General features: G+C 36.8%; 1 protein-coding gene across 1 annotated transcript in view; it reads left to right on the top strand.

The window, feature by feature from the left end:
- LOC118223045 (protocadherin-9-like) overlaps positions 1-23086 on the top strand; it is a 230207-nt gene that overhangs the window by 146304 nt on the left and 60817 nt on the right. The window contains exon 3 of the mRNA XM_035409103.1: positions 13103-13304. Within this exon, the coding sequence (XP_035264994.1) occupies positions 13103-13304 (202 nt within the window). The remainder of the gene's footprint in view (positions 1-13102; positions 13305-23086) is intronic.

Raw genomic sequence — 23086 nt, 5'->3', positions numbered from 1 at the left:
AGTATTGCAGGATCAAAATGTGCATGTGCCAAGTAACAGGAAGAATTGACTTCAAAAGAGCCAGTGCTTTCACAACTATATTGACCTCTGACATCTTATGTTTTATTCTGGGTAAGCACAAGTTCCTTAATCTTTAATAAAAAATATATTTAAAAAAATAAAAAAAACACTAAAATGAAAGCAGATATGGAACCAAAAAAACAAAAACAAATAAATGGCAATACAAAATGTCTATTCCTTTAAGATAATCTTACTTCCGTTTAATTTTCACTAGGTAGACAATGCTTCTTTTAGGATGATGTGTCAAATTTAATGTGGTCATTTCCAGTGAAATGTACATGCATAATGATACCAAATATTTATGTACTCAACTGATACTGACTGAGAGTACTGGCGTATATTAAGGCTTGTAGTTATTTGTATCTGTAAAGCTGACTAATTCTAGATTTGTATTGTATATTTGTTTTGAGTTATTCTCAGTATTTTTTTATCAGAAAGTATTTTCCTTAACGTAATTATGAGTGGTAGATATTAAGTATATAGAATGGGCTTGATTGAACTTTTCACGGTTCATTATGGCGTCTGATCATCTCCTGAAGAATGTTTTAAAGTACGCTGATGAGACTGACTGAGGGGAGACATTCTCATTGAGGAAGCAATGTTCTGGATGTGTGGTTCCTTTCTGATTCCAGGACTGAAAGATAAATGACCTGTCATCAATGATGAATCCGGCGTTGGGTCAGTTGGGGAATAGAATACATGTAATAGGCCTGCGCTCAATTGTGCTACTGGCTGTCCACCAGGTTTTAACAGAGGCTGATGTGCAAGGGTTCTTTTGCATCAAGATTATTTAGGTCGGTGCTGAGGAATTGTACTGTATCTCTTTAAGCTGAATGTAGAACACACTGCATGACTGTGTGGCTTGTGAGTCAGTTCTCATTGTGTCTGTTTCATCAAACAAGGAAGCTGGCATGAGATACAAATACTGATTTTTTTTGAGTACGCTGAAAAGTTTATTAGGCAATGAATAAGGGTTTTTACTTTTTTATTTATTTATTTATTTTATTTTTTAAACATGAATCTATGTATTATCCAGAACATTCAAGACCTTATCTTTCCAGAGAAGTATTGTGTTGGAGGTAAATAAATGCCAGCAATATCAGATAGTCATATCAAAGATGTAAGTGCCCCTTGCAATAAATAAGTGAATGAATAAATAAATAACATACTTATATGTGTTTTAATGAAAGGTGTTTAGGTGCATTTCAAGGTGAAAAAAATCAAGGACAGTTTTAGTCTTCCAAATGAACAGAACTGTCAGATGCTTTTACATGACAGGAAAGTGAAATGTTTTGGTAATTAGCTAACACCATATCATCAAGTTGTTTGCTCATGAATGACTAATAAAGACTGAAATGTGGGTAAGTTTGTAAATGAACATTGATGAAATAGTTTTTTTTTTTTTTTTTAATGTTGAAAACATTTTGTTGAGATCAAAACTGCATTAAAAAATACAAAATGTCTGCTGGTTACCTTGGGAGGTTGTTTGCTTTCTTTATCCATCCATTTGAGTTTTCCTTGGTTATTGTGTTTCTCATATTTTAATCGGGTTAGTCAAATTTGCTTTCTTGACCATCACTACTTAACCAGAAAAAAAATAAAAGGTTAAAAAGGGTGATATTGAACATGTTTAATTTGACATGGTCATAACTGTTATTAAACAATGAAATGTGTCTTGAATCTTATGTGGAGAAATTTGGATTTCCAAATCAAATTGGGGGTTGGGGGGGGGGGGGGGGGGGGTTCACATGTTGCAGTTTTTGTGCCTCCTCCTGGTGTACTGACTGTTAATTTCCCAAGAGCAAAATTGTACTCTTTGTGTAGGCCCTGCCAGCCTTTCCATTTCATCTGTCCTACTGATGGGCTCTGCTCATCAAGCTTAGTGACCACATACTGTACATAGTCATTCATTTATTTTGTCTATGGAGTCATAAAAGCTTTTGTGTTTGAATTGGCAGCACAGACAGAGTTGACAAGTGAAATAATATGCCCATTTTACCATTCACTTTAAGTAGGTCATACCAGGGGTTATTATGCTCTTTCTTTTTCCATGCATGTGTTCCAATTGGACAGCACGGTTGAATAAAATGTTTCCTAGACAAAACATGTATTGAACAACATTCCATTGCCTTTATTTCAATACAAAATAAATTCTGTTTAAATATGTTGGGGGGGAAATATATATGTTCTATCGCAGCCACATCAAAAATGGATCAAAGAGTTAATAATGAATGCATCAATAACAAAACTTATTATGACTAATTGCTGCTGTCATGCAATGAAAAATTGTACTATTACTAAAATTATTGCAACTTTTAGGTTCAGCAACTACACTAATGGCCTCTATTTGTAGCTCCATTAGAAAAAAAAGAAGAAAAATCTAAGTGTAAATGGAAAGACAGCCTATTTTACCATCTTCTAGGTTTCAGGCAATTATACAAAAAAGGACAATATACTGTGTGTGTGTGTGTGTGTGTGTGTGTGTGTGTCTCAAAAGTATTACAATGAGAACTGTTTGCTACCTAATCTTATGTCTTAGCTAATATGATTTTTTTACAAAAAGCCATTAAACATGTTTAACACCATTTGCTGTTACATTGATTGAGTTTTTAAAATAATAAACCTGCTAATTGTGGGAACATAAAATTCCCAGTAATGCTGCTTATTATCGTATCACACAGTTAGAGGTGCGCCCTGCTCTCATATCCATTTATGTGCTTGGATTTAATCGATTGAATCATTCAGCAACAGATCAGATTGCTTTTTATTCTTCCTGAGCATTTAACGGTAGTGCTGTTGACAGCAGCCGTGATTTGTTGGCAAGCTGATATTTTGGCAGGACATGACACTCAACTAACTTTACAACCTTTTACAGCTGTAAAATATTTTAGCTGCATAAAAATCCATATGGGTGTACCGCATTTTCTAAGCATAAACACAGTGCCAAAAGTAACAGGTTTTTGAACACTGGACTCATAAAGACTGAGATATGCAAACAGATTTAAAGCTAGATTGATTTTAGCATATATTACTAGATTGATTTTGACGTATATCTGACAGAAATTCCAATAACACTGGCATGGACCATGCTAAATAATATATTTACTCACCCGCACAATGGTGGATATAATTTGCAGGCATATTTCAAGAAATACACTTTTACACACTTTTTGTCAAACATGCTTTTGTTAATTCTATTCTATTGCAATATTAGTAGCCTTACAGGTTTTAAATCAATTATACCAAATGAATACAATGGGTGTAAAATCCCTGAGACAGTTTTGTCAGCACGAATGCTCTTTATATTGTGTATTGTTGTATTTTGGTGCAGGATTCATGGATATCTGTCAAGATGAGTCAATAGAAAAACATGACAAAAGCTTGGCAAATCTGCTGATAAATATGGCTCATACATATAATTACAGTGTGACAGCAGGCAAAAGACAAACAGAACTCCACTATGGCATATTTAGGGCCCAGAGACATAATCGGGGTGTTGTTTCTTGTGCATTTCAGCGTTCCAAAACTAAGGGGTTGATCATGTGTCTATTTCAAGCCATGAGTCAAATAATTATTCAATTCATTTCAGCAATCAGCTTAGCCATTTAATAACTCAGTCACCAATTCATCGGACACAAGGGAAGAATAACAGTTTTCATGTTCCTTTACACTCAATCGCATGTGTGAATGTATTAGACAATGTGTTGTGTTTGGAATATCTGTAATTGAACATTCTCAATGATGACTTCATAGTCTCTGCCCATGTTGCTGTACCTGGCTAGCAATGTAATCCTGGCCATACAAAAGAGTACCCTGTACCCACCTCTCCTCACTTGCATTTTGTGTATGCATACCACTTATTCAGTGACTGGTATGTATCATTGGTTAAATGGCAATTTATGAACAGAAAAGTTACTAAATCTAATCTGCGAAGGGCAATGTGATTAAATACTACTGTAGGCACATATCTTACAGCAGTAGTATGATTCAACTGGTAGGACTTTCTGAGCTTAAGCTTGATCATTTCCAAGCCGAAGAAATACTGAACACGATGAAAATATTGCGAGCCAGTGTTGATCCAAAAAATCCAACATAGTGGCTAGTCAAAATAAGAGCTTTTGGAGCACGTTGTGCTAGTGTTAATATGGACTGCATTTATATGGTAAATGTGCTGCATTTATATAGCGCTTTTATCCAAAGCGCTTTACAATTGATGCCTCTTATTCGCCAGAGCAGTTAGGGGTTAGGTGTCTTGCTCAAGGACACTTCGACACGCCCAGGGCGGGGTTTGAACCGGCAACCCTCCGACTGCCAGACAATCGGTCTTACCTCCTGAGCTATGTCTGAGCAGGACAAGAGGGTGATCGTCTAGGCGTTCTTCTACGAGGTGAGGTGTTGTCTCTTTTTCATTGTCTACCTCATAGGCTGGAACTAACTATGATGTGCACACATCACTGCATTTCCTTAATTGAAAATGTTTATGACCTGCTTCAGCTTGTATGGAAGACATATCATTTTATCCCCAAAAGACCAGTCAGTCCACCTGCATTGACTGGTCCAGAACGTGATACATTTTTAAAAAAATTAGTTTAAAAAAATTACTGCACACCGTTAACAAAGGCATGTTTATAGTATAGAAGTTCTGACCAATTCAGACTTAATGCGAAATGTGAAAAGGAAGGAAAAACACATGTGACAACGATAGCCACAAGATGATTAAAGCAGGCATGAAAGAGCTGAATAACCAAGCAGACTGTTTGAGGGAAGTTTAGAAGAAGAATAAGACACAAATAAATAATTGTATATCTTTCAAACAGTTTCAAGAAAGGGAAATTTTGGCCTCAAAAGACAATGTTTTGATGGTGGCTCCGTATAATTATTTGTTTTGTTGCTGTTTGTTTGTTTTTTTTTTGTAGCCCATTTGTAAATGCATTAGTGGGGCTGCAATATTGTAAAGCAATGAAAATATTGTTGCTAGTAGGGTGCATAAATAAAACAGGACCTCTAAGTCAATTTGCATTGGGCCTCATTCACAAAACCTTTCTTAAATTCAACCACATTGTGTCTGTTGTACATTTATGACATCATATGGAGATGAACACACATGCCGTTTCATGTCAAACCATCAAAGCAATGAACAGTTTCATGTGCATGAATGAAAGTAAGGCATAATACCCGATTAAAAACATGTATTTAATGAGCCTTGATGTCTATTTCCCTTGTTAATATAAGGAGTGTGCCACACCTCTTTTTTTCCCTGAGTATCCTTTTACACAGCACAGCTATTATGCTGTTATTCTGAGGCAACAGTTGGCGATGGGTGGACTCATAGCCCCTAAGGCCTTATTATATCTGCAGCATCTCAATGAATAAATTGCATTGTTATGTCTCTTTAGCAAGACCTTGTAGTTTTAGGGAGGTTTACTTACTAGGATTTATTTTTTAAATAAACAAACAAACAAATACATAAATAACTGTATGGTTTAAAATGTATGGTAGCATAGCTGTTGTACTGGTGAAATAGTTTTTTTTTTCTGATTGTGTTTTGATATTTACAAATATCAACAAAATTGATTAAGCTCAATTTGTGTACATCAAGCACAGTTATGAGTGCATGAAGTGAAGTAAACATGTGCATTGCCCATAGCATTGTGTAACCACTGCATTTACCTTTCTGTATCCTTGTTTTTATCTTTATTCATCCAGGTGAGTCCTACTGACATAGAAATGTAAATCTATTCTTGAAAGCGACCTTGACCAATCGGTACCAGCATAACCAATCCTACAGCATTAAATACAATGCAGCACAGTACAGTATATAAAAAAGCAACAACCATAAAACAGAAAGCTGCAATGCTTTTTTCCAGTCACCAGAACTGTAACTGTAAAACAACAACATACCTCAATTGTTATGGTTTAGAGAAAACTCTTGAAATCACACAACGGGATGAAGTGTTGAATATAATTTAAGCTTGTTCTGAAGACATTTCAAAACCATGGAGCATGGTACCTAAAATGCAATTTCACAAATTTTGAAATCAGAAATTTGTCTGTATAAGGAATACAGTGTTAATAATAGCCAATAGTGAATTCATGATGGTCTTAGAGTACCTTTAGAAAATATTCATCCCCTTGAACATTTTCATATTTTTCCCTGTTACACCTTCAAAATTGAATTTAATTATTTTTATTTGCAATTAATCACGTAAAATTCAAAGTGGAGATAGTTGGCTATTGGGTATGGAATTAAATTACATAAAATATTAAAATATTAAAACTGTTTAATAATGAGATTATCAATAGGACGTAAGTCAGGCCTTTGGCTGGGCCATTCCAGAATACTAAACTTTTTTAAGCCATACCTTTGTAGTTTTTGCCATGTGCTTTCGGTCATTGCCCCATTGGAACAAAAATCTTTGCCCAAAATGCTGATCTTTTGGAAACAGGGTGTCTTAAAAGATTTGCCCGTATCTGACTCCATCCATCTTGTCCTTGAGGGCAACAAACCTCCCAATCCTAAAAAGCAACCCCATGGCACAATACTGCCACCCCATACTTCACAAAAGGAATGGTGATTCCTGGGTGATGGGCAGTGTTTGGATTGCACCAGTTATTTAGCTTATATTCAGGCCAAACTGCTCAATTTCAGTCTCATCAGATCTCAGTATCTTCTTCCAGAAGGACTCTGACAAACTAAAGACATGGCTTAATGTTGGCTTTCTTAGAAGTGTCTTCCCTCTAGCTATTTCCCATGGAGGAAAAATCTGTGAAGTGCTGAAGAGATCTCTGAACAGTTTCCTCCCATTTCAGCTCAGTTCAAAGAAATCGGCAATGTTGTGGCTGGGACTCTGGGGGGGGGGGGGGGGGAATTAAGGATGAGATGAATAAGGTGCTACAATTAATTGCTTAACAAGTGGCTCCAGAAGCAATATTTTACTTGGTGTTGCATTGACCTATAGGTCAAAAAAAGTCCAGAAAAAACCCATGACCCTTGCGATGGGGCATTCAGAACAAAGAGAAACAATATTGAACATTCATATATTTTTATTTATTTATTTTTTTAAATATTGAAATTTTAATGACATCTGAATATCTTATTCCATAGCTGAGAACAATTTAGGTCAAATGAGGTCAAAATGGATATGTGCCCTGTCTGGTGGCAGCTTCAACTCCTTACTGAATTGATTTTAGCAGCTTTAAGTGAGTCTCTGGTGAATCCATACAAATTACCAAACGTGAATGTGGCTTGGGCATGACAGCATGTTGTTTGATTTGCTTTGGGACTGTTCTTAAAGGGAGCCGAAAGCCTTTGGCCGGAGTGCTGCTGTGCGATATTAAAACGGGCCCTGTTTTACTTGATCGCTGCAGATAATGTCAGATGCATAATGCATGACTGTACTTAGTTATTCCTCAAACCTTCTAATCTCACAACTCACAATGACATCGACATTTTTTCATTTGATTAGCTCCAGTGACATTGTTAAAACCCCAAATGCTTCTCCACAGAGAAATAAGTTTTTTGCCTTAGAAAGGGTAGTACATAGAGGATTTTTTTTTCTTCTTAGTGCACTACATTTCAGCTACAAAACAGTATTTGGTTTAGGTAAGAACCCTGCAGCTGAAAATTATCAAAGAAATATATAGGGAGTTCACATACACCTGGAGCATTCAAAAACTAATTTGTTTGCATTCAGAATATGAATAGAGGGGCTAATGTAAAACTCAAGGGAACTGGAAGCATTTTATGACCAGGCCTCTCCAGAGGAGAGAAAAACTGAAACAAACACTTTCTGGGCATGAATAATTTCAGTCTGCAATCCTCATGGTAGGTGGTAAGTGCATTCATTTGTAATCCAATGAATCCACTGGAAAGATTAAAAAAAGATTCAGCTCCTTGATTCATGTGAGAATAAAAAAAAAAATGAAGGGCTGAGAGTGTGTGGTCATTGTGGTTATTTCTGTAGGAAACCCTGACAAGTGCCAAAATCTCTGTGCTGTATAGGTATGGCATAACTTGGCAGGATGGCATACTTGCCATCACAATTTTCAATTGTTCATTTGAGCAAGCTTAAAGTTGTTTTTAATTTTTTTAATTTTTTGCATTGGAGTTGCGGGGTTAAAAATCAACAAATTAACATCAAGCTCACACTGAAGAATAGTGATGAGAAAATACTATGCCAATCCCGGCCGTGGCAATAAGGCATTAAAAAAAAAAAAAAAACTCCCATACAATGGATCCTGGGGCTGTTTTTGATTTTGTGCTCTTTCTGCATGCATGCTATAGAACAAGCCTTTGGAAGGTAGGAAGGTGTGTATGTGCATTGTAGTTGATTACTAGCTCCTATAAGAGTCCAGAGGGAAGAAAAGAGTCTTGTTCTCTGCAATGTTTTTCCCCTGGCGTACAGGCTGTGGTTACAAATTTACTGAGGAACACAGGCTGCCTGGCAACCAAACACAGGGAAAGGGTCTAATTCCTATTTTCCAGATGATCGGCTCATACATAAATAATTGTTAGTTACTACCCATAAAATTATTTATTGAGCCTGAGATGAATAGCATTTTTACAACCATTCTTTCCTTAAACATCATCCACGTCCCATTATACAATAAGTGAAACCAAGTATAAACCATTAGCGATAGACCTACCATTTTATTGCACTATGAAATGCAACTTTGGAATTATCAGATTGTAACCATAGAATTAAATGTGTACTGTAACTGTCCAGTGAGTCACAACATATTGACTGCTTGCAAATGTGTTTTAGTGTATAATTTCATTCAGTTATGCTTGAACTGCTAAGTATTGGACAGCTATAGTGCTCTTCCTTTTCAGTACTCCGAAAGCTATAAACCCTTTTAAATATATATTTTCAGAATATCTTGCATACATCGGTATTCTGTTTTTGTTTAAGTTGTAGATTATTTAAAAATAAACAATTGACCTTTAAACATAAGTAAATTAACAACATCCTCAACAAATGTCAAATAAATATTCCAATATTTTTTTTTTTGTTTTTCTTTGGAGATTTTAATGTTACTAAGACCTCAACTTAAGATGCTGTTCATGAACACACCATTTTATCTGACTTGAATACTTTTCTCCAAATTAAGTATTATGATTCTTCTTGCAGAAAAAGTACATGATCACAGCTTATAAATTTCATGATGAAATTGTTTCCCCAATAATTATTATGCAGTAACTTAAAATTATAGGCATAAATACTCATGCATAGAACTGCTAAGATCCCAAAGGAAGACACCTGGAGCCTTTTGTGGCTACAGCAACAGCTGACAACATATTTAAGTAATCTATGTAAAGTAAAAAAAAAGTATCATTTTGAACAGTTTAATTAGTAATTACCAAATGACTGCTCTGTTCTACTGTGCATACAAACAGCACCAACTCACTCAATGGTTCACCCTAAAAGTAATGAACAGCTAATAACAGCAAAACACTTAATGTAGTCATGGAAACAACATAAACTTCATGTACACTTGTCATACGGAAGGGAAGAAGGGACCATTGCCATTGCAATTACTCTACTTACACAAGTACTCCAATTGCCTACCTAGTGCCCTGGAGTACATTTTCTGGTCAAATGATTTAGGTCAGAAGAACATTGGAATGACTGCTCTGTTCACCTGGGCATGATGACAAGCTGAAACCACTTATTTGTTAATCTTATTGCCAAAAGAAAAATGCATGCACCACACCTGGAAAATGGGCTGGATTATGCTGAATATATTGTCAGTGGGTGCACTTTTTCCAGAACCTTGCAGGCTCGTTTTGCTACTTTTTAGCAAATCGTAACCTGGGAAGACAGGTAGCTTTTGGACCACTAAAGACAAGGTATCATTATGTGAAGGTCAGTATGTTAGAGCTTGTAAAGCATGGTATAGAATCCAGAAAGTCAAAGATATTTTATATCCCGTCTGAAAATTGGTTGTGGGTAAAAAAAAAAAAAAAAATCCTCAAAAATCTGGGAGCTAATTCAATAAACTACATTTTCCTGTCACATTGATTGGGATTAATTCTATTTTATGCCTTCAGTTACCTTTTGTTCTTGGCTGCACATCAAGAGGCCTGCTTTACATATGTGGGAACTTACTACTATTTTGTTAAATGAATAGCCTACTACTTGCACTACAGAATATGATTTACGCTATTGAATAGATCAGTGTGTTATTTTTATTATAAGACCATGTTAGCGGCTACATGTGTTGTCAGAAAGACCAAAAACAAAACAAAACTAAAGCAGCTCATTTGTTCATTACAATGTTAAGAATTTATAAGCAGCATTAATAAGCAATATCATTTGTCACCATTGCTGTGAAAGTTCACCCAGCCTGTAGTAAAAATGTCAGTGGTCCCTCCTCTCCTGCACATATTTCTCAGCCATGAATAAGCATTTTTATAATTTGCAATGGCCTTAATAAACAATGCAAACCTTGTTTTAATGATTGTTCAAGCATGTCTTAATAAAACCTCTCTGATATATGCAATTCATTAATTGAGTCACTTTTTTCATGGGCCATATAGTAGATTTTAATCTTGTCAGTTAATCATTATTAATGTATTAATGGGTGCCGATGGTTGATTCAATTTCATGAAATTTGCATCCCTAATTCACCTTTTTTTATTTCTGTCTGCTGTGAGGCTGTTGTATCTTTATTCATCAGACACTCAGGTTTATTATAGCTTTTCAGAATTGTGCTTTTTCAACTCTCAAACCACTGGATGAGGTGAATCAGACTCCTGCCATGTTGCACAGTGAATTGAGCTGTTCCTCCAAGCCATCAATGTCTTCCAATAATGTCCTAAGCACCTTTAATGCTCCTGACACCAAACGTAAAACCTGCGGTATGGTACGGTACCAAGTACCTCATGTGGTTTGTAGGCTCAGGAGGAATCTGTATTAGTCAAAAGCAACATTCCTGAGTGAACATTTACCTCAGATGGTCTATAAACCTTATTTTCCTGTCTGGGCAATGGACCTTTTGGCATATACTTTTAAGTGATCCAATTTAACAGTGAGAATATATGAACTGACTAATACCTCCATTGAATCATATATTTAATTTACCTCTCTCTTATCCCTTATGCATTTTCACAGCTGTTTTAGTCTGTTGGCCTTTATCATAGTTAGTCCCTAATTCTATAATTAGACAGTCACTTGACTATGCTGATTGTTAGACTTGGAGGGTCGACTGGAACACCTGGAGGATAACTGCTGAAATTAAAGTCAAGTGGTCATGTGCTCGATTGTTTCTCTGGCCTTACTTCCAACATTTGTCTCTTGCCTTTAGATTTATTTATTTTTGGCATGCAGTGTTGTTTTATAGTGCTATGAGAAAATATCTTGCAAAAAATACAGCAAAACAACAGTTGGACCTAAAAAGATCTTAAAAATTGTAAAAAGTTGAGTTCAGCTGGGATCTTGGAATACAGACTGGCACTTTTTAAACTGGCTCATTTAATTTTTTTATTTAATTTATTTATTTATTTATTTTTCATTTTCTCTGCAATGGTCCTCCAGGACTTTTACTCTGGGGTTATACATCTCCAAAACCATGTTTTTTTTTTTTTTTTTTTTTTTTTTGGTTGGTACTAATTTAGCTGGTGCAAATGGGTGGAGGTTTAAATCTGGGGGTTAAGGTGCTGTCCATGCTGTATCTCTCGTCAGCAATTTAGACTTTCTACCTTTTCTCATTGCATTGGGAACACACACACACATAGGCTATATATTTTTTTCATAGCTCTTGAAGGCACTAACAGACCTGATCACTCTGTTTTCTTCCCCTGCCTCCCATAGCATCCAAAAAAATTACAAAGAATTCTGCTTATGAAAGGAAAATAAAATAATACATTTTTATGAAACATGAAATTAAGATCACAGATGCTAGAGGACTACCTTCCAAGGGGATCTCTGGAGAGAAACAAGGAGTCTGGACCATGGTTCCCGAAGAGAAAAAAAATACAAAACAAATCAATAATATTTAAATATAGATATCTACTGTCTGATTGCATTTCTACTGCACAGAACATACACCTCCACTCACTCGGTGCTCTGAGAACCCCTGGGAGTAGAATGGGAGCAGAAGATGTTGATAGAATTTCTCTCTTTAAGAAAAAGGTGCATGACAGATTCTCACATCTAGTGCTGAGGCTGGCAAGAACACGTACATTTCAGAGGTACTTATAAAACAATGCCGATAATGAATAATATATATCAAACTTTGTGCAATCACATTGCATTGTTTGGTAAATTAAGTTTTTGTTCTTTCTGTCTATTTAGTATTACTAATGATACATGAAATTCATATCATAATGTTGTACAAGGGCATAACTTTAGTTTTAATATTGGAGGGTTGAAATGCATAGACCCTGAAAGTTATAAATTAAATCCATAAATGACATCCTTGACCATGTATGGTTCAAAGCTTTATCAAGTGTACTCTTAATAGGGTGAGTAATTCTGAACAGAAGGCACATAACGCTTAGCCCTTATGGTGGAATAGGGAGGCTAGCTTGCTTTCTTGGTTCATGTTGAGCATTAGTAAGAAGTTCTGCTCAAGGAAAATAACCACCAGAATACAGGTAATCAGAGACATGTACATTATGTACTTGCGTTTGTCTGCTTTATGTGAAGGTTTCAACCTGTAACATGGATGCCACTATTCTACACTGTTACCTCAGCATCACTAGACAGGTTATAATTATGTCTGCCTTACTCTATTGCAATTGTAATTAAGCGTATCACAGATTATGTGCAATAAACTTGCATGTCCATTTTTGTATTTTGTTTTCAACCAGCTCTATTTTCTGTACAGTACGTGTTGCATAACCCAAAACTAGGTTAATAAAAACTCCATGTGCCTCAATAATAATGCGGGTTGGAAGTAAACTGTATTTTACCTTTTTTTTTTATATGTAAAAGGTTTTTGTGAAATGAGGGGGATATTTAGTGCGGAGTAAAGGCATCCCATTCTTAAAACCAGGACCCTAATAGTTGCCTTCTGTGTTCTGTGTTCTGGGTTGTAGTCGCAGCGGCGTGTGACCTTTCACCTGCCAGATGGCTCCCAGGAAAGCTGCAGTGACAGTGGGCTTGGGGACCATGAGTCTGCCTGCCCCAGAGTGCCTCTTTCATACCCTCTCCCCCTGGTGCAGCCACAGGATGAATTCTGTGAGCAAGCCTCCCCCGACAAGAGAACCGAAGCCGATGGCAACTCCGACCCCAACTCCGGTAACTTCCTCTTTCCCCTGCCACCTGCCCACACTAATCACCGCACCCAGATGGTCCTATCACCAGAGATCTCATGATACTCTCGCCTTACTGCCTGAAACAGCACTTACCAGAAAGGACATGGCAGAGACTTGCCAGCTTAGACAGATTTTCAGAGTGCTTTGCATAACTGCAATGTAGTTCACATTCTTTCTCTCACTATTCCTCTACCTCATTGAGTTTCACAGTTTATGGTTAAATCACCTTAGACCCTGAGTGAATGTGATTGGTCGCAAAATCGTTTCACTCTGAACTACACTGAACTATTTTCGACATGTGGAGAGATGTTGATTGGCCATGAAGCTATTCCTCCACCAAATGGGCTGAATCAATCCCGGCGGATAACAGCCAGTAAATGCTTGTAACCATGATTCATTCTGTTGTTTCTTATGTTACAAGTTACTTGTTACTCTGCTGTAAACAGTCAAGTTCCTGTTGACACTGCCCTCAGTGGGTTCAGTCCCCTAACAAGTTCCCTTGTCTATCTGCAACTCTTTCTGATTTCTGTCTGTTGAAATGAAGCAAAAGGAGCGTGGACTGTACGCTTTTCTTTAAAAAGACATGATAACAAGGAAGCTGCAATAGCACTTTTTCTGAATGGCTGTCTAGACGTTTGCAACTGCATCAGGTATGACAAAAGAATACAAGACTAAAGAAGCTGATACAGCACATGGCAGCAATGACTGTTACAAAATTATATTGTCGTTATCGATGTGGACTTTTGCCCTGTCCTAATCAGTCTGATAAATGTAAAAAGTTGCTTAAGCTGCTGGGTGGCTCATTCGGTTAAAATACTACGCTGTGGTGTATGGATAAGCCTCAGCCTTGGATGGAAACTGGACTGCGCCAGTGCCAATTGTGACCGCTAGCTCCACAGGGTGATACACATTTGGCGCCTGTCTCACCCAAGGTATAGAGGGTATGCACTGACGTCACTTTCCCACCAGAATACGCCCCCTCAGTCGGACTGAGTGGCAAAACATGCTGCAAAATGGCTGCCTTTAGTAGAGGAAACTGCGATACTGGGAGTAAAACAAACGATTATCTGCCTACAAGCCTTGACGCTTGGTTACACTTCAAGGCGGGATTTGTTGGCGAAATTAAAGTGACGAGGACACCAATGGGTATTCTGGTTGTATGTGGACAGGTTTGTACAAATATTTTTTTTATTTTATTACAACTTTTATTTGGAAAACTATCAGCTAGCTAGGCCTACTTTGCTCGTAGCTAACACTGCCATTCACTGACGTTATATATTTGTGCAGGTAAAACACAGTCAGAGAATGAATGAGCCCCCATTGATAGCTTGGATAGCTCCAGAGAAGACAGGGGCAGTTTTGACAGCCCATTGTACATGTATGGCAGGACTTGGAGAGACATGTTTGCATGCAGCAGCGTTGATGTTTGCAGTTATGTCCGGAGAGAGGATGTGGATGACACACCGTGTGCTTCATTGCCATGTCAGTGGCTTCAGCCAACACAAGCAAAGAAAATCTGCTGCTCTGAACTGTCTTCTATAGATATGACCTGTCCCAGAACGCAGGGTAGAAAGGTTATGAATCCAGTGGACGAGAATGTGGTCATTGAAGCTAAATTTGTGGCAACCGCAAATCCACGTTTCTGGATTCCAGTTGTTTCTGCGAATTGCAGCAAATCCTTCTCTTTTCTTTAGTTTTTGGCAGTCTGCAAAAAGATAGCTCCGATTTCTTGTTGAATCTATTTGTACAGTCAATCGCACAACAGCTCTTTCCCATTTTAGATGTGTTTTTTGTGTTTTCGCGGCATTCAAGCTGAACGCTAACGCTGCCACTCAGTAGCCCAAAGTCAGTCTTTCTGCCACTCAGTGGGTGTAACTGCAGTGACTTCACGTGCATACCCTCTATAGGAAGGTTCAGTCTGATAAGGATTCAGGTTTCATCGTTCTTCAATGACTCCCACTGGCTCAAGGTGCTCATAAGACTGAATGTAAAAGCTGCATGTAAATGGTCTTTCTCTAATGCTGCTCTGTGAGAGGTTAGCTGCCATCTGAGAAGCAAAAATAAGTGGCTGTTGAACATGTTTGGGAGGAGAACCATGGATATCCTCCTTCTCCTGTATCGGCTTGGTAGTTCAACAGATGGTTTGGATGGAATGCGACTGCGGTTGAAGACAGTTGGACATTCCAGATTGGAGTGAGAATTCGATACATGCAGCCCATGGTTGGGTGGCAGTTTTTTTTTTTTTTAATAGTAAATTAAACCTTGTGAAAAATAAAAGGTTAGTATTAAGGTTAACAAGGTAAACATGAAAGTAAAGCAGTGACTACATTGGTAGTTATAATTTGTTTAAAGTAAACTAATTGTAATGACGCTTTTGTTTAAGTGGCATAGTCATCAGTTTGCTATGAAAGGCTGCTTTCACCCTGCAGCCTTTTATTATATTACTAGGTCATTCATATTCATATTGGTTCTGAACCTTTTGAGGTGTTAGGCAGAATAACACATAGCACAGTGCAGATGTTGAATCAGAAAAGTGTGTGCCGCCAGATTAAATAGTCTGTGTCAAATAGTGGATGTTGTTTTAGAGCAAATGTTTCAGCAGCGTGCCTGTTCTGGCAATGATGCTTTGCTTTGAATAGAGATTTCTGTGCACAAGTTTCTAAATGCATAAAACAGACATTTTTAGGTCAATGCAATATTACACTGAAGATATATGAAGATCACGCAGGGCCTTACTTGTAATGGTGTTACAGATATTTCCATCCATGTGCCAGTCTCATTCTTGCATAACACTGCAAATGTGTTTGTGTATTTCAGCGTTTTTTGATAAATCCCAGTTGTAGACATATTTCTTAACATACTTCATTACGTACATGTGCATAGGAAAATAAAAAACGCCTCCACATGTTCATATTTCATAAGGCTGTCTGTACAAAGTCCTCCTATCAGGATGTCAATATCAACATTAAATAAAGTAGGTAAAATTGAACAATAATAATTTAAAAAGCTGTCTCTGTATCTGAAATCAACACATTATACTAACCAACCAAGCAATAAGGAAATATAATTATTTTCTTCATGACTGTACTATTTTTATATTACTTCATTCTACATACAAAGTCATGCTCGTTTGCATTATAATATCAGAGTTTTTAGAAGTATACATATCCTAAATATCATATACAATATGGTGTAGACACAAATTCTGTCTCTGAAAAGATTTAATTCTTACCGGTTGAAAAGGTTGCCGGGTATTATGTTCCAGCAACAACTCACTGTAGCTGTGAAAAGTGCAACATAATATTGCAGTTTGAGAGAAATTCAAAAGATGTGGCCTGACCCGCTGCTGAATGATTAGAGGGAAAGAATAACCCAGCATTAAAGAAACAGGAAGAGGGCAAGTTGCCCTAGGCCTCCAGCCACTGGATGAGAGAAACTGTAGCATTACTGAGGAGAAATCAGGTCTGGTATTATGTATGATGGAGACAGTGATCACCCCAATTTTCTGCATGTTTGCTTTATGGGTCATTTTCTCTGCTACTGAAAGCAATTTCAGACCAGTTTAAGATCTATTTTCTCAGCACAGTATGCAGCGTTGTTTACATTAGCTACTAATGGATGTGTTTAGACACTCATGACAGTATACTTGGTTTTGTTGATTACACAATTATTCAGGAGACTTTCAATGAACAATTTTGCCAATAATATGAATATGCGTATTTTATTATCTGTCTTACATATTCTTCATGTTAGCCAAGATGTTACAGGTAGCGAGCAGACATTTTGAATGATCTAGCTGCTCTGCCGTACACAGAGTAAATATAAAAAGTGCCATGCAATGACACTCTTCTACCACAAAGAAATGTCAGTACCCCAAGAGTAATCATATTTAATCATGGGTACATTCATTTTCACAGTAACATCTGACACTTTGTGCGAAGTGTGTGTGCTGAAATTAGATTTATGCAGCCTTTGGTCCTTGCGTCATGTGTGTATCTATGAAGTTATCACCTGAAAGCATACATGGAAGTTTGCCCGCATATAATAATTACTTAAACTATTTTGCAAACACTTGGCGTACGTGCAAAAGTAAGACTCGACTGAACATATCTACCACCATGCACGACTGACAACACTGACTTGTGTGGGAAATTGTGCAGGACATTCAGTGATAGTGGATAATATAGCTGTGACTGTGTTTTAAAGAATTGCTAGAGCATTAACAATGCTCTTAATGATGACCCAAGACACACTGGGTTTTAACTCCCAACTGGGATGCACTATGCACAAACAACCAGGCACCTTGTTCTTGGAAGTGATAATGGAGGAGTTGCAACGGAATAACAACTCCCATGCAGTCTCACAGGAAGAGTAATCTCAAAGACTATACTGCCCCTGAAAGGACAGATACAACTATGGCTTTGATAGAATACACAAGATAAAGATTTCATTTAAGCCTTGTTTGTTTTTAAATGTGACATACAAAAAAACAAGTACATTTCTAGGGTGTTGTTTTTTGACACCTCTTTAATGAATCAAATGAGGAAATTGAAGGACAGCTGTTGGTTGCATTATTAAGTGCATGCAAGCTTAGTTTAAGAGCTCGTCATTCCCATATTTTGGTAGCACAAATGCAAATGTTGAATGCTAGGGCATGCAGTAATACTAATCAAAAAGGAGCATCTGAAATGAGGTTCCTATTTCTGTGGCACAGCACAGCAAGGACACAAGTGTACTTTTGTACAGCAAAAAAAGGGAATTAATGGGGACAGGGTGTGGCAAAGTTGTGACACAGACCATACATATCTACTTTGGTACCAAAAGTGTATCCATCTTATCTTATTTTTCCATGGCAATAGGGGCTGAAGCAGTCTGGATAATGTTTTCCAGTTCATAAACATGGGTGTTACTGTGACCAACTGCATTACTGTCAGAATCGCCTGACTTACATTTGCATTTCATTAAGGTAATTCATAAAATGAGAATGCGATGTTAAAAATAGCACCTGCTCCTTTGTGGTATGCAGATGGCGAGATATTACTGCTATTTCCCGTATCAATATGACAATGTATATATTTTTTGTAGATGCATTTAAATGTGGTGCGTACTGTAGGTCAGAGTGTGATTTGCACGGTTTTATCTCATTGCTTTGAACAACCTGAGCATAAAATGAAATTGCAATTCAGTAGCTATGGAACAGTTGTTTGAAAATAGTCTTCATGTCTTCTGACTTAACAATTTATACATAATTTCCCCTCAAAATGTTGCAATGAGCCAACCTAAAATGCAAATGGGATTAATTGGTTCCATGCACTTTAATGTGCCATGAAGAACAAAGAAACATTGAGCTGACATCATTGTGCTAATCATTCTGACACTACCCAGGTGCAATACAGTGATGACACCATCAACCAAATTGCCCGGATAGGTTTTTAAATGAGTTACGTGATTGAGAGGGCATGTGCTAAACAATGCTTGCTAATAGTTCTCACAGTGGGATGTACTTTTTCCTTTTCTTTCCTCTGCTCCTTCCTGCTTCCCTACTCGACAGAAATAATGTTTCTTTATTTTCCTCCCCATCCATCTACTCCCTCCTCAGATTTAGTTTCCTTCTTTATTTTCTCCTCCTTAGGCATAGGAATAACCATTTTTCAAATTTATGCATTTATTTACCAAAATTGTGTCACAAATATTGTATGCCCACCCTTCACAGGGATAAAACTATTGCGTTTTCTTCTGTGGTGTTTTATGAGATTGGGTATCATGTTTATCTTTGACTAGATGGTTTTTGTGGTGATTTTCTTGACAATTTTTGGCAAGGCTTGGGATCATTTCCATTCTGAAACATTAAATTGTGGGCAAGCTTGAGTTTCCTGGCTGAGGAAACCTATTTATTTATTTATTTTTTAAATGTCTCGATACCTGCTAGTTAATGGTTCCATTGATCTAAAAAAGAGCCCCAGGATACAAAACATTAATTCCTTTGGACTAAAGATTCACCACAGTGTTTCACTAGATATGACAGCATGTTAAGTTCACTGCTGGTGTGCGTGCCAAAAAAACAGCTCTATTTTAGTCTCATCTGACCACAACAACCAAATCCAATGGATTTTACAATGCGTTTCCAATGTACCTCTTGGCTGGTAAAGTTCAACAACCCTTTGTTTTCTTTCATCTGAGAATTATTTCCCCATGACGATGGTTGCCACATTCATTTTGCATGTGCGTTACCTTATAATTATACTCCAGGGAAATAGGAAGCCATGGGTAATTATAATACAGTACCCTGAGATTGAGAATTGCTTAAAAAGTAGCTAGTAGTAGTTTTTTTCTTCTTCTTTATTATCATTTTCAAAATTAAAAACATTAAACATATATATATATATATATATCGTGGCAATCTTGAGAGCATGTTACCCTATGAATGTGTTATGGGAAACTCTTGAATAGGAATCTTTTGAAAACCATATCAAGAATAATATGGAAATCACTCTCCATTTCAATACATCACATTTTCCAACAAAATTTGATCAGACAAGCACTAAAAGTTACTGCAGACCTTACTCATGTGTTCTACTCAGAATTTCAATTAATGAAATCAGGAAGACATTACAAATTCCCCAGGTGCAAACTGAATCACTTCAAGCACTCATTCATTCCCCTGTCAAGCACGCTGCTGAACACCCAGGGAACTGTGACATCAAACCAATTGGGGTCGTTTAAATGTCCCATTGCTCACATGGTGGTGGTGACTGCAATATCTTTTACCAGTCATTGCTGTCTGTTGTGTATTGCATTGCTCCGTAGCCCAGGCTACTTGTTGCTATTGTAAACAGCTGCTTTCTATGTATGTCCAAAGCAAATTTCCCCATGGAGACAATACAATTAAGCTTTTTCTTCCCATTTTTGAGCATATACATTCTAATTCATTACCTGCATTTTTATTTTATTCATTCTTCTTTGTCCATCTTCATGCATGAATAATTGTGTTGGGTGCTGTAGTACCATGAACAGATAAGGCATACAGGAAAAAAAGTATTGTTTAATCAAAATCTGACATTAATTTCTTACAAGCTATACCCAAGCGTTACAAAATGCCAGTGGTAACTATATATGCCCATGGATGCTGACTAAGGTTAACACCAAGAACAATAACCAGTTATTTTTAGAGAGCCTATATATATTGCAGCATACATTTATTTATTTATTTATTTATTTATTTAATCAGGACACAATATTATCAGTTTATTCAATTTTCAAAACGGTTACATTTTGTCTGGAGCAAATGGAAATTGCAAGCCATGTTTCTTTAACTGCGGACAATATCTGCAAATTCAGTTTTGTTTCAATTGTGTGAGGGATTTTATTGAAATGCCTTGGCACCAAGACCACATTGCATTTAGCATGCAAATCTTTCTGTTTGTATTTTTAGTCTGGAAGTCCTTTTTTAGCACTGCCAAGCAGATTAATTGTCAATATCCAATGATCTATACAGGGAAGAAAGAAACTAAAATTGTTTTGTAGACAGCATGTGGTTGTTTTGCAGATTAAATTAACCTTTGAAGTTTTTAGTATGTAGCTGTTTTTGTCCCAGTATTACTGGTGTCTGTTCAATTGTATTATCTTATGCAAAATGCACATTTTCAATTTAAACCAAGAAAGTTGTCTGTGACGAAACTACAGCTTATAAAGCGTAAAGAAAATCCTTAAGCACTTTCCATTTTATTGGAGAGAGAGAAAAAATATATCATGGGAAGCTTGGTATTAAAATATAACTGATGACACACATCCACTGTGGAATTTGAGTCGTGGAGCTTCACAAAAGGATATCACATTTAGGATCGTTCAATAAAACCATTTGGATTTCACTGTTTTTGAAGAATATTCTGATATTTTGGATTGAGAGTGAAAGCATTTTTAGGTGTGAGATCACATATTTGTTATTTAGAACTTCATATGGAACATTTTTTTTGAGATGTCAGCACTTAAAGGATGCTTATCTGTTTTAGATATGTCAAAACTTTCTTAAAAGTTCAAACTATTAATGATCTGGGCATGCTTTAGTTATAACACTTCACAAAAAATATTGCTGCCATAAGCTAAGTACTTGCTAATAGCCTACCTAAAAATAGAGGCTCTGCTTGTTAGCTCCTCTCTAATTAATTTGTTCACCTGTGGTGATTCTGTCTAGTCTGCCATCAGCATACAACACCATGTGACTGATGTGCAGTCTTCTTTTTATTTTTGGATGGAAGAAGAGATATGTTCTTACAGCACACACTTTGACATCCAACATATTATATATAAGACCTAAATCCTCTAGCCAAACCATTGAGAGTAAAAATTAATTCATAAATCAGGAGATAGCGTTCATCATTCAGATGAAGCAGAATCCTAAATCTTAGTTTATATTTTGCCCCAGGACACAATAGATTCAAGTAATTTCTGTCTACAAAGAAAAAATGGGTGAATTTAGAAGAGCGGTAAATATAAAACTCTATAAGCGATAATGAAGATTGTTGAAGAACATAGTCATGGATATCTGTGAGTGGGAATCAGACCTTTTTCTATGAAACAGTACATTTCCCCAAGCTCCAGTTTATCACTAAAGCCTGAAATACTTTCAAAGATGTAAGTAAATGCTGTTTTGTGTTTTTATGTATGTTGGCTTTTGAAATGAAATACTAAATAAGGAGAGAAAAGAAACTACCCAAACACACCATAGTCACAATGACTGTGACATGACAAACAGCAGATCTCTGTCATTTAATCCCGAGACGATATCCTTGTATCTCGGGTACATGGAAATCAGAATGTATGAAAGGTTTTTACACAATCAATGAATTGATCTTGACTTCTCATCCTCAGTTCTCTGAATACAATGCTGTATAGCCATGTTGGCTCAGGGAGGCATAATAATTGATAACATTTCAGAAGGATTTTATCAATTTCAGAATCACCCTTAATCTTGATCAGGTGCTTCTTCTGTGAACAATGTTCACTTCCTGTAATCCAACATACATATTTATCCATTTCAAGCCTTTAGGACTGAAAGCTGGTTGAATATTCAGCTTCCAGTGTGGTACAGACCATGGATATCAGTGATTAATTGTTTTTTTTTTTTTTTTTTCTTTTTTTCCAGTAGGTGCTTCACAAAGTATGTGTTTAAATGAATGCAGAATACTGACTCTGAAGGTATGGTTTTGGAAAGATTTTTTAGCCTTAATTTCATCTTCTGTAATCACACTTTTGCAGTTACTTGATGAGAAAGTCCAGATAAATTGTTAAATAATCCTACATTTACCACCAGGCCCTCTGATGCTATCAGAAAAGTAACATATTCTTCTACGCTGGAGAAGAAAGAACATGATTAAGCTTTGCTTGCGCATTCTGTAGGTTCCATTTGTCAAGTGAAATGTTGTAGCAAGCTTAAATGGAGTGCTTCTCTATCGCCGTCCGTTCCCTAGGGTGAAGAGTGGGTTTGCACGCTCAAATTAAAATTACAGCTTGTAGTTGGTTTCTGCGATGTAAATTAAATTGTACAATGATATATCATTGGGTGTCAGGAGAAGGTTAGCATCCCTCGGTGTTAGTTTTAAGTCTAGCAAGGAAAATACACACAACCACTCAAACCAAATGAAGGCTGGGGAAAAAAAAGGAAAAAAAAAAAATCCATTCTTTAATGTGATTTGGTGGCCGTACCTGTGGATGGAGCTGGAGTGGTGTGCTCTGTGGTGCAGGGCGGTGCGGTGCTGTGCTGTGCGT

This window comes from Anguilla anguilla, chromosome 3, assembly GCF_013347855.1.
Source record: "Anguilla anguilla isolate fAngAng1 chromosome 3, fAngAng1.pri, whole genome shotgun sequence".
Taxonomy (NCBI): Eukaryota; Metazoa; Chordata; class Actinopteri; order Anguilliformes; family Anguillidae; genus Anguilla; species Anguilla anguilla.
The sequence above is the reverse complement of the archived record's forward strand: the minus strand, read 5'-3'. Positions and strand labels throughout refer to the sequence as shown.